This window comes from Balaenoptera physalus (assembly GCF_965194825.1).
Source record: "Balaenoptera physalus genome assembly, chromosome: 15".
NCBI classification, from domain to species: domain Eukaryota; kingdom Metazoa; phylum Chordata; class Mammalia; order Artiodactyla; family Balaenopteridae; genus Balaenoptera; species Balaenoptera physalus.
The window spans coordinates 14,354,337-14,367,028 of NC_138894.1; the positions used below are offsets into that span (position 1 = coordinate 14,354,337).

The 12,692-nt window shown below is 41.8% G+C and overlaps 1 protein-coding gene across 1 annotated transcript in view; it reads right to left on the reverse strand.

Moving 5' to 3' along the window:
- Positions 1-1,091: 1,091 nt before the first annotated feature.
- CKAP2L (cytoskeleton associated protein 2 like) overlaps positions 1,092-12,692 on the reverse strand; it is a 30,270-nt gene continuing 18,669 nt past the window's right edge. The window contains exons 6-9 of the mRNA XM_082426800.1: positions 9,942-10,097; positions 4,513-4,576; positions 2,777-2,966; positions 1,092-1,336 (exon numbers count right to left, since the gene is read on the reverse strand). Coding sequence (XP_082282926.1) covers positions 1,111-1,336; positions 2,777-2,966; positions 4,513-4,576; positions 9,942-10,097 — 636 coding nt within the window. The 3' untranslated portion in view covers positions 1,092-1,110. The remainder of the gene's footprint in view (positions 1,337-2,776; positions 2,967-4,512; positions 4,577-9,941; positions 10,098-12,692) is intronic.

Sequence of the window (12,692 nt, forward strand, 5' to 3'; positions counted from 1 at the left end):
GAGAGGTGGATCTGCTTCCCTCACAATGGAAAAGTCCACATCAGGGTGAGTTCTCCAGGGTAACGGGTGTTCCCTGTGAGGCCTCTTGGGATAGCCGACTGGTGTTCCCCAGACAAACCCCTAATTCTCTAGGCCAAGCCACCATCACTGTTTTCAGTAATAAATATGATAAATGAATAACCAAGAATGAACAAAAGTTAATTGTTTTTTAGATGATACATAAATATTAAGAAAACTAAAACCTAAAATACGTTGACTAGGTTTTTCTATACATTATATTTACACAACGATTCTCATTTTACCTTTCCACAAGCAGTTGCCCAGGAGGAAGGAAAGGCGACCTATGAGAGTCTCTGGGGCTCAGATGTCTTCTCAGGCCAGGTGTCCCCTAGCAGAGCAAAGAACTGAAGAGGCAAGGGTCCTTTCCCCACCCCTGTCTGCTACTCCCTTTTGTTTTTATTTGAAGCATTTCTCAATAACAAATGCAAATTTAGGTTTGAATATAAAAAGCTAGATGACCAACCCCAGTTCAGGATTGTGTATCATTAAGGAGGCCAGGCTCAGAAAGGATGTGAATTACCTCTCATCTCCAAGGATCTGTGACGGAAGTCAAAGATCACACATAAAAGTCCTTTGTGACCTCTGAGCGAAAGGCACAGCCAGCATAAACTCAGCTGCAAAACGAGAGGATTTGACCAGATGGTCTGTCACGTCCCACCTAGCGGGGAAGGCTAGTTTCTACGCTCAGATCTTCCATGCTGGAAGGACATGCCCTCTCTGCTAAGGTGGATGCAGGAAGGAAAGTGTATTATATTGCGGAATTGACCTCCTGATGTAAAAAATAACTATGTTGGGATTAAGGTAGGTCAATAAAATTCAAATTTTTACCATACTTGTGGGGTAAGTTAATTTTCAAAGTTTGAAATTTAGGTATGCTGTAAAGCTGTGGCAAACTGCAGTCTTAAATAACCAAACTTTCCCATGGAGATGTAAAATCTGAGAGTAAGCCCAGGGAATTGCTTTCCAAGCCCAGGCCACCTAGGTAAGTGCATTTCTTGTCTCGTGGAGGCTCTGAAACGTCTCTCTTTTAAAAAAAAAAAAATCAAGAAATTACGACTCAAGGACTTGAAACCCTAATGTTACCGGCAAAGCCTCATTTTTGCGGAATATAAAACACTCTGTCTCTTCCACTTCTAAGAGCTCGCTGAGAGAAGCCACCACTAGGTCATGTTCCTGCAGCATTTCTGGGTAGCGGGACACTGCTCGCTCGATCCTGGCTGAACGCCGTACAGGAGTGATAAGCTTCATGTCTTGCACTTCCGGCATTCCGTTTATTCTGAGAGACAGCAAGAGATGCATTCAAAACCTTCTAACTTCTTTCAAAATTCTACTTGTTAGTGTTTATTTTTTTTCTTATTCCCTAATAAAACACAAGAGACGTGTCTATCGCAGCTCTCGTCCTAAGATGGACTTTCCCTCATTGTCAGAATGAACTTGGTGGTGTCCACCTGCTCTCAGATGCTGTCAGCACAGGGATTTAACTGAATGAAGTGTTAAGTGTGGTTTTATTTGAAGTCAGCTACTTGGCAGTTGGTGTTTGTTTATTCCATAAGCTTTCAAAGAGCTGACAGGTTTTGAGGAAATTGGGCCTAACACCAAATGAGGCTGGACTAATGAATTCTAAGATTCTTTCTAACTTTGACAGTAAACTATTCAAAAAACATCTTTTAAGATGGTGGACCAAACCACAGATTGAAACTGGAACAAATCAGGCATCTTCCTGGTAAACTTGAATGCATTCCAATCACAGGCAGCCTGGAGGGTAAGTTGCAGAGACCTTCCCACGCAGTGAATCGTGGTCACACATCACAAAACCACTGATTACATTAGCCTCACAAAACTCGTGGCCAGTCTGCTGAAAATGCTCATCATCAATTCTGGAGACAGTAAGAGGTGGTCTTCACGTCCACTGCCTGCCTTCATCCACCCATGAGCTGACTACAGTGGGGAAATGACAGGTCTGAGACAGGAGTTTAGACTGGAAGAGGCCCAGCTGTGCTTTCCAGAGAACGAAGATACAGAACTGTGGTCCTGGTGCTTTTGTTTGGAATTTTCCTTTCAAGAGCGTGAACAGAGATTGATGTTATACTAATGTTTTAGAAAATGACATTGATACCCTGACACAGTTCCTTAAATTACTATGGATTCTTAAACTTACACTTGTCTCAAAACCAAACACTTTTGATACTATGCGCAGTCTCTAACTAGCACATGCCTGACTGCCTCCCTGTTCTTACAGGGCTATTCACAGCTCCTTCCTTCCCACAGCTCCAGAGGTTGCCCTGCTTGGCAGTTTGTGCAGCACCCCTGCTTCTGCCCCCCAGGACTGGCCGGAAAGGTGGGTGTGATCTGCAAGTGCAGCACAAATGAGGGTGAAGAGGGAGGACCAATGCCAGGAGGGAGGGGTGACTCCACTCCAGCAGCCCTCCTGACTCTGGCAGCTCCTTCCTCATTGCAGGTCAGGTCTCCTTGGGGGTGGTGTGAGGGGGGATGGCATGTGTACAGAGAAAGGACACAGATCTGCCTGGCACTGGTTCCAACCCTCCCCTCACCCTCAGCTCCTTCGCTTAACACCAAAGATGGATTAGACCACCTGGTCCTCGTATGAGGCAGAAGGTATCACTAATCTGATGGTATCCTGGATCTGTGAAGGAGAAATTGAGAATTGGACTTGAATTAGACCTGTGAACACAAGCCTGCTTTAGAGTTTGCTTACCTAGGGATCGGGGCGATCTGTAATTTGATACCAGGATGATTATCCTGTTCTGACTTGGTTATCTGGGGTGTGGCTGAAACCTGTTCCCTCTCTTTTGGAGGAAGACAAGACGTCCCAGACTCCACCTTCTCGGCCAGCATCTCTATTGATGTTATATTAGTTTCAGCAGCTAAAGAGTCAGAGGTAATTCCTGTGTATACACGGTCAAAAAGAAAAGATTTAGCAACTTAATACTGAAGCTAAAAAATCAATAAAATGAAACAGCAGTATCTACAATGATTTCTCAGTGATCCTTATGGATTCCATATACTAAATAAAGAGTAATTGATTTGGAGTGGGACTTATAACTAGTTTTTCCTGCTAAGCCCTGTAGTAACACCCTGCTACATCAGGCCGTCCTCCTAACCAGCCCTCCAGGCAGCCTTGGGGCCTGTAAGAATGGATCCCTGCTACCCTTTCAACATTCTGAACACATCCCCAATCTCTTATTCACTCTCGAGGGAGCTCCCTTAGTGACTAATCATTGGCCTCTTCTTACCCTTACATCACACCTTGGATCAACTTTCCTGACTCATTAGGGTTAATTCACTTGACCTTCTGATCCCTCCCTATCCAGGTGTGACCATATGGCTATCACCTTGGACAGTAGGTGAAAAAATGTCTTGTGTTGACACAATTTGCATGATAGCCCAACCATAACAACCAAAATTAAGGGAAGGAAATCAGGCTGAGACAGACAGATACTGTGGCTGGAGGCTGAGACCCCAAGAGAGGCCAACAGGGGCCAAGAGGTGGGAAAGGCATGGATTCCTGTCTCCTCTTTTTATCCCTTTGAAGAACACTGCCACACATTATAAACAAGTACCTGAATTGTAGCATCATTCTCAGTAAGAGGACCACTGAGTATAGGTACTCTACAACCTTATTCCCAAAAGTAACGGGTTAGTTGGCTGTAATTCCTCCTGACTTGATTGTTCCCCAAAGGTCAATCTACCCCTTTGTTTTTTTTTGGCTGCATGGCACGCGGGGTCTTAGTTCCCCGACCAGGGACTGAACCCAGGCCCTCGGCAGTGAGAGCGCGGAGTCCTACCCACTGGACCACCAGGGAATTCCCTAAACTACACTTAAAGGAAAAAGATTTGTCACCTTCTAAGATTATAAAAATAATCCATTTTATTTTCTCAAGGTAGCTTTTTTTTTTCCACTCATATAACAAATATTATAATTAATGTGCCACTCATTGTATTTGGCACATTTTTCATAGAAGTGTTGTCTAAAGGTTCTGGCCAATGACAGTAATGGTGGATTAAGTGAAATGATTCCTGAGATGGGTATGATTTAAAGGTATAACATGAATTTGGATGTATACGTGTTGGTGGGCTTGTTATGATGAAACATGTAACTTAAACCAAAGCACCTCTCCCATATGCCTCAGTCTCTTCTGGTAAAGAGTCACTTGCCTTCTCTCACCTTCTCTCCAGGGAAGCAAGACACCCTAGTCTAGGCTGCTCTGGTGGAAACCTTGTTTGGTGTTGAGCAGTATATTTACTTGTAATAATAGAATAGAAATGAATCCGCTAATGATGAAGGCCAAAAGGGCAGGCCATGGAAACCGAGAAGCAAGAGGCGTTTCAGGGGACTTACAATTACAAGTCTTTTTGTACCCCCTATGTGTTCCTCAATGACTTTTACTTGAGTGGCTGGAGGGAATGAATTTAAATACAAAATAGTAGTACCTTCTGTGGTTCTGTCTGGGTCTTGCAAAATATTAAGGACAACTTCCCGCAACTCTTGTATTGGCTGGAAGGAAGAAAATACACGAACAGTATTAAAAACATTCATGGAAAACAATGATCTAAGGAACTTATGATGTTGTTCAACATCAAACAGACTTTTTAAAACAAAAACATTTCCCTTTTTATCTCTTGTCTAACTATAAATAACATTTAAAAGGTTTCAGTTTTAGCTTTATAGGAAAAATAAAGGAACAAAGAAAATGTTGGTTAAATGCTGGCACGCTTGACTTTTTTTTTTTTTTTTTTTTACACAAAAATGCAGATTTTATATGAAATCACACCAAGAGATACACATTAAATTCAATAAAGTTAACTGTGGGAGGAAGAGAATGATAGTTGGGTGCAGGAATAAAAGAATAAATAAAATGAGAGGCTTCGCATAGAACAACCATGACGATGTGTCACGAACTGTGAAAGATGATCAGACCTCCGACACTCTGAGAGGTAAATAGGTACCTCTTATTTTTGCATGGGGGCTCACATTCTCAGAGGGCTAAGACTAGTACGTATGTGGACAATGTGAAATCTCTTCACGTCCATCCTGGGCATGGAAGTCTGGATATGGCGAAAGCCAGACAAGTCCATTTTGTGGATGCATACCATACTGTACTCCAGAAGTTAAATCTAGTCTGTGTTTGGGGTGCTGACCCTTAGCAGGCTGGACAAGTCCATTCTACGGATGACATATTTAGAGTCTCTGAGGGCAAACTAACCCATTCTTCCTTGATGGCGAGTTCAGAAACGAAAAGTCTGTCAAATCTGTTCACTGGAAAGGTAGCTCACACACTCAGAAGGCTGTACGAGAACAACCTTTGCGGAGTGGGCTCAGACACTGCTTGCTTTGGATAAGTGCATTGATGTATTGTGGAAGTCCTTTCTGTGGATCAAGCGTTCAGCAACTCTGAGTGACAGCAAATAGTCATTCTGTTGGATTGGGATTTACTCCTTCTGAAGACTGAAGCATCCTCTTCTGTAGAAGGCACCTCAGACGGTCTACTGGTGGGCAATTCGAGAAACTGGCTTCAGGAGGGCTTTATCAGGAGTCTTCCCGCGCGGCGCCCTTCCCAGCCTCTCCTCTTGGCGGTAGCTGTCTCTTTGTCTCTTTCTCCTTAATTGCCAGGTAAGCAGCGTGCATCCTGCGGAGCGACCGCTCCTCGCCCCACTGACGTGTGCCACGCCGGGCGAGAGCGAGGTGTGCGAGTGGGGGGAGTACCGGCTTCTGACGTGCAGGCTTGGGCTTCTCCGGGGCGGGTGGGTCCCGTGCTCCGAGGTGACAGACACTTTTCGGTTGGTGCGAGGCTGGCGCGCTATATGCGAGTGCGAGGGGTGGCAGTGACCGCGACAGCAGAGACCTGGTGGGGTGGGGGGTTTTCTCACGTGGCCGCCGCCATCTTGTTTTTGGCATGCTTGACTTGAATGAAGAGAGGTATTTATGGAAAGTTGTCTATAATAAAATTTCTCTACATCAATTTTCTTATTGACTTATATAATCCCATTGAAGATGTGTTCCCACATAAAGATTCTGATCCAAAGATGTAAAGCGAGCCGTACAGAAAATTTGGCATATGTTTTTAGTGTTGTCTTAACTGAATTTTTGTTTTTATTATAAAAGTCATAGATCTTATCACAGAAAACTGAACAATAGGTCAAATTTGAAAAGGAAAACCACCCATAATCCCATCATCTAAATATAACCTTTAGTTAGCATTTTGGGCAATTTTCCCCCAGCCCTTCCTTTCTTTCTTCTTTTACTTGGTAAAATAACATAAAAAACAATAAAAAAAACTATTATAGAAAAGTAATTTTCTGATAAAATTATCTGATATAGCCATCCTTTTTAAAGCATGTTAACCAGGCCATGAAGCAGAACATCATAAATGAACTGTTCGTTCTCATAGGAACATAATATTTGGAGCCTGGTTTTCCTGACCTGGGACTCTGTATCAAGTAAATAACAGATATAAACTGACAACAGAGCATAAAAGCAAAGGTACCTATACATTTTTACAAAATCTAAAATGCTGTAAGCTTAAGAAATGGGAATAAATGTACAGAATATATTGCAAAAGGTCTTAATTATATAAAACACTCATCAAGTGTATTTTATATTTTCACAGGCTTCTAAAGACGATGCATTGAGTACACATTTTTTTTTACACATTTATTTCTAATCACTCTTGAAACTCTACTGAAATTATAATAAAGGGATTAAAAAGGAGGCAATAACCATAGGGAATAGAAGAAACAGCAACAAGATTTTGGAAGCTCGAATGCAGAAGGAAGAGGTAAGCAGTTTGACCAACTTGAAAGAGCCAAATTCTAAGCTGGCAGTGTGGCTAAGAAAGAACCTGATTCAACCCCAGAGCCTCTGAAAGGCTGAGGAATGGATGGAGGGGTCAAAATCAGGAGGGCTCTTGAGCATCTGTCAAAAAGCAGTCAGACCTGGGAATTCCCTGGCGGTCCAGTGGTTAGGACTCGGCGCTTTCACTGCCAGGGCCCTGGTTCAATCCCTGGCTGGGGAACTAAGATCCCCAAGCTGCGTGGCTCGGGAAGTAAGCAAGTAAATAAATAAAAACGGTCAGACCTCCAAATCCACCCTGCATCCCTAAACTCCATGCAGCCTGGTGACTGTGCCCCTCCCACCTTCATCCAAACAGGAAACTGGGCATGTATCCTCCAAGTCTCTGGGGGATATCATGCAAGATTGAGGGTGGGAGTGCCTACTGAAAAAAGGGATAAGTGAAAGTTTCCACGCTGAAGGTTGAGACACCTAGCTCTCTCCTCCCCATAACACCTGGTAGCCTGGTTTCTAGTTCCTGGGAAGAAGACTGGCTGAGGCTTCTTCAGAGAATATAACCAGTCTTAGAAGGAAGACCTGAAGACACTGATATTGAGGGTTCTTCAGTCAACTGACTCAGCCAAATCACCCCTTGGTAAAGCCTCATCTGTGTCCAGAGTTTTTAACAAGCTTTTTAAAATCCACCTCTTATATTGAAACAGCCCAGTTTCACTGGCATCTGAGTAAAGCATTTAATGAACAGTAGAGAACAACGCCCTACCCACCAAAAAAAAAAAATGGTGAGAGAAGAAAAGTACTGGAGAAGAATCAGGCGATGCAGGAAGAAATGGGAATCTGAGGGTTCTGGTGAAAGGAGATCCCAGAATGACAGCCAATAAAGACAGGGGTAAAGAACAACCTGTCGAGCCTGGAACAGATCAAGAAGGGTCTGGGAGAAAAGTCTCTGAGAAAAAGAAATCAATAGAATAATGTTTTGAAAGTATGGAGAAATTTAGATAATTATAGAAGAGTTTGAGAATTATATAATAAATACTCAGAAAACTAAGCAAAGGGAAAACAAGAAAATAATTTCAGGAAAATTAGAAAACTGTACTTGAAAGGCAAAGTAATCATAGTGTATACCACATGGCTCAATGCATATTTCTCACATAGTCATAACAATGTAAACACTGAATAGTGACCAGAATTTCCATATGATTCTAATGGAAATATGGAGGACAGTAAAAGTCTGCAGGGGTGATAGGGGTGTCTATGTGTGTGTGTTGGGGATCTGTGTGGGTGTGTGTGAGAAAGAAGGTTAGATCCTCATGCTGTATAGTTGGATGTCTACAAATCATGTCTAAAGAGAAACAAATCAAGAAACAGTAATATAAGCATGTTATCTGAAACTATCAAGGTAACAGAATACTCAGTTTGCTCTGGGAAGTGGGAAATGGGAGGGGAGGGAAACAGAGGCCTTATGGAACAGACCTTATCAAATTATTTATTTAAACTATGTCCATGTACAAGTCTGATTCTGAACAATCATGGAAAAGGTATGGTAGAATATATGATGACATGGAAAGTGGTATTACAGGGAAAAGAGTTATGAAACTATTTAATGCAGTCTTTGTTAAAAAAAATTATATATAGGGCTTCCCTGGTGGTGCAGTGGTTAAGAATCCGCCTGCCAATGCAGGGGACACGGGTTTGATCCCTGGCCCGGGAAGATCCCACATGCCACGGAGCAACTAAGCCCGTGCACCACAACTGCTGAGCCTGCGCTCTAGAGCCTGTGCTCTAGAGCCTGCGAGCCACAGCTACTGAAGCCTGTGCACATAGAGCCCGTGCCCCGCAACAAGAGAAGCCACTGCAATGAGAAGCCCATGCACCGCAACGAAGAGTAGTCCCTGCTCGCCGCAACTAGGGAAAAGCCCGCGTACAGCAACGAAGACCCAACACAGCCAAAAATAAAAACAAACACATTTATTAAAAAAAAAATTTTATATAGACAGTGGTTTTACTAGGTTTTAGGATTAAAAGTTACTTCATAAAATAGCCATGAATTATTATTATTATTATTTTTTAAATTAATTTATTTATTTATTTTTGGCTGTGTTGGGTCTTCGTTCCTGTGCGAGGGCTTTCTCTAGTTGCGGCAAGCGGGGGCCACTCTTCATCGCGATGCGCGGGCCTCTCACTATCGCGGCCTCTCTTGTTGCGGAGCACAGGCTCCAGACGCGCAGGCTCAGTAATTGTGGCTCACGGGCCTAGTTGCTCCGCGGCATGTGGGATCTTCCCAGACCAGGGCTCGAACCCGTGTCCCCTGCATTGGCAGGCAGATTCTCAACCACTGCGCCACCAGGGAAGCCCCCAGCCATGAATTATTGATTTATGGACATTGATGTGTTGGGTTTAATATATTTTTAGGTTCTTTATGGTGAGGTATGACTTTCTTAGTATTGGCTATTGACGTTACATTATTATTTTCTATGCTATTACTTTCACAAGTGCTTATTTCTTTCTTTTTTTTAAAATTAATTAATTTATTTTTGGCTGTGTTGGGTCTTCGTTTCTGTGCGAGGGCTTTCTCTAGTTGTGGCAAGCGGGGGCCACTCTTCATCATGGTGCGCGGGCCTCTCACTATCGCGGCCTCTCTTGTTGTGGAGCACAGGCTCCAGATGTGCAGGCTCAGTAGTTGTGGCTCACGGACCCAGTTGCTCCGCGGCATGTGGGATCTTCCCAGACCAGGGCTCGAACCCGTGTCCCCTGCATTGGCAGGCAGATTCTCAACCACTGCGCCACCAGGGAAGCCCCACAAGTGCTTATTTCTACAATGAGTGTAAAGTGAGACATATTCGCTTGACAAGAAAGTGATTCTATTGGTTTACATTAACACTATATTCTACAAAATAAATATTTTAAGTAAAATGTTCATAAAGGACATATTGTACTTCATATTTTGCGTATAACTTTATGAAGTGAATTAGAAGCTTTAACATTACATTACATAACCGCCATTTTGCCAACAACAGAGAACTCATATGAAAGAGAAGTTTTAAGAAGTCACCCACTCAAGATAGATACTTACTCTGGCCCCATTTCTAATGGCGTCTTCATATAGCCCAATAACATCAAAGGTGCCTTTACTTGCCAACAACTTTGCTTTGCAGATCCAGAATTTAGCAAATTTTTCAGCCTCAGGAATACTGGACAAAACGGCAAATATTTCATTTGAATGTACACCCTGGAAAAAAGAAAAATACCCAGAGGTAATTATTACTGTCTTGCTGTTATTCTCTCCTAATACTTATCATAGAAGGTATGCAGAAATCAGTCTGATCAATATTTTTTTGAATTAAAAAAAAATTCAATTTTATTGAAGTAGTTTATATAATAAAATGCACCTGTTTAAATAGTATGTTTTGATGAATTTTGACACCGATCATTAAATTTTAAGTTAAGAGACCAAATAGAAAAATATTTATCATAGTTGAAAGTAAGAAATATGTTCCACATTTTTACGCAAAACCAAAACCAAACCAAACCAAACCCTGGAGTAATCAGCCATTCATGTATTTCTTACATATTCATAATAATGTGAACACGGAATGGTGACCAGTATTTCCGCTTGACCCTAACAGAAGAATGAAGGATGGCAAAGGTATGCAAGGGTCATGGGTGTATATGTGTGTGTGCTGGGGATCCACACAGGTGTATATAAAGAGGGTTAAATCCCACAAAAGGGAACTTTAAAATGGCTTCACTGGTTTGGTCCCCTTCTGCCTTGTACCAAGAGCAGCGCAGTGACGTGGGCCAGGAGGACTATGAAGAGCTACCATGCCCAGAAACCCGGGCACTGGCACACTCAGCCAAGCAGCACCTCCTACTTCTCTTGAGATGGGAAAGACACAAGGGTAAGTTCACAGTCAAGAATCACTAATGTCTGAGAAAACCAACACGACATGAAAGAGGCATAAAACTTAACAACCAGAAGAATGAACACTGGAGCAAACAGTTGAGGGAGCAAAGAGAAATACAGTTTAAGAGTACTGTAGTCAGGACAGGAATAAAGACGCAGAAGTAGAGAATGGACTTGAGGACACGGGGAGGGGGAGGGTAAGCTGGGACGAAGTGAGAGAGTGGCATGGACTTATATATACTACCAAGTGTAAAATAGATAGCTAGTGGGAAGCAGCCGCATAGCACAGGGAGATCAGGGAGATCAGCTCGGTGCTTTGTGACCACCTAGAGGGGTGGGATAGGGAGGAGGAGAGGGAGACGCAAGAGGGAGGAGATATGGGGATATATGCATATGTATAGCTGATTCACTTTGTTATAAGGCAGAAACTAACACACCACTGTAAAGCAATTATACTCCAATAAAGATGTTAAAAAAAAAACCTGTAGTCAATATCTTCAGAGTGATAAGAGAATATTGCCATCATAAAATCACAAAACTAGAATGAATGTTATGAAAAAGAACCAACAGAAAGGCAGAATGGTGGCATGGACACTGCTGAAGTATAAATCAGTGAGCTGAAAATTTGGCTGTGGAATTCTTCCAGAACCCAGTGCAACAGAACAAAGAAATGAAGAGTATAAAAGAAAAGTTAAGAGTTCTGGAGGATACATCTATTACTCAAGAATTCCAATATCCATGTAACAGAATTTCTAGAAGAAAAAGTAGAGAAAGAACAAAGCAGAACATACACTCAAAGCAGTTGTAGAAGAAAATTCCCAGGGACTGAACAAAGAAACAAGTGTTCAGACTGCAAGGTCCTCAGAGAGCTAAGCAAGATGGATGAAAAAAGACCCATACTTAGAAATCCAAGGAGGGAATTCCCTGGTGGTCCAGTGGTTAGGACTCCATGCTTCCACTGCAGGGGGCATGGGTTCGATCCCTGGTCGGGGAACTAAGGGCCTGCAAGCTGCATGGTACGGCCAATTAAAAAAAAAAAGGATAAAAGGAAAATCTTAAATCCTTCCAGAAAGGGGAAAAAAAGGATTACCTATACGGGAATGAGAATTAGATTGACATGAGACTTTAATAAATCAACAATTCCAGATGTAAGCAAGAAAATGAAAGAGTAACTTCAAATTTTCCAGAGAAGACCATGTGAATTTAGAGATTTCCCCCAGCCAAACTATGAATCCAGCAGGAGGGTGAAATAATGACATTTTTACAAGCATAACAACTCAGAAAGTTTACCATTCAAAAACATAAAGTTACTAGTGAACAAACTTTAGAATTCAAGTGGAAGACTTGAAACAAAAGTAACCACGAGAAGAATATATAACTTGCATACCATGTTTGAACTCACACTTACCACTTTCTTTTGTGATTTCAATTTATATGCTTTCTTTATGAAATAAAGAAAACTGGATAAAGAGATGAGGGAAAATAAACCAAAAAATAATTCATGTAAATTGAATTACAAAATAAAACGGCAGAGATAAAGTTAAACATATACGCAATTATTACAATAGATGTATATGGGCAAAATGCACTTTTTAAAAGCAGGGAGTTCCAGATTTGGTTAGAGAAATTAAACTGTATGTATTCATGAGACATACCTTTAAAAATAAAGGGATAGAAAAAAATTTACTAGACAAATTGTAAGAACAACAAAGCAGGTGTGGCAAGATTAATATCAGACAAAAAAATCAAAGCAAGTCATGAATCTTTAGTACCTAACGACATAACTTTGAAAATAAGAAAGTAAACGTTGACAGAAATACAAAATGAAATTATCAATCACAAATCACAGTGCCAGTGAGGGACTCTGGCATATTTCTTTCAGAGAGCAATGGATACCCATGTAGAATTTTCTGTTCAACA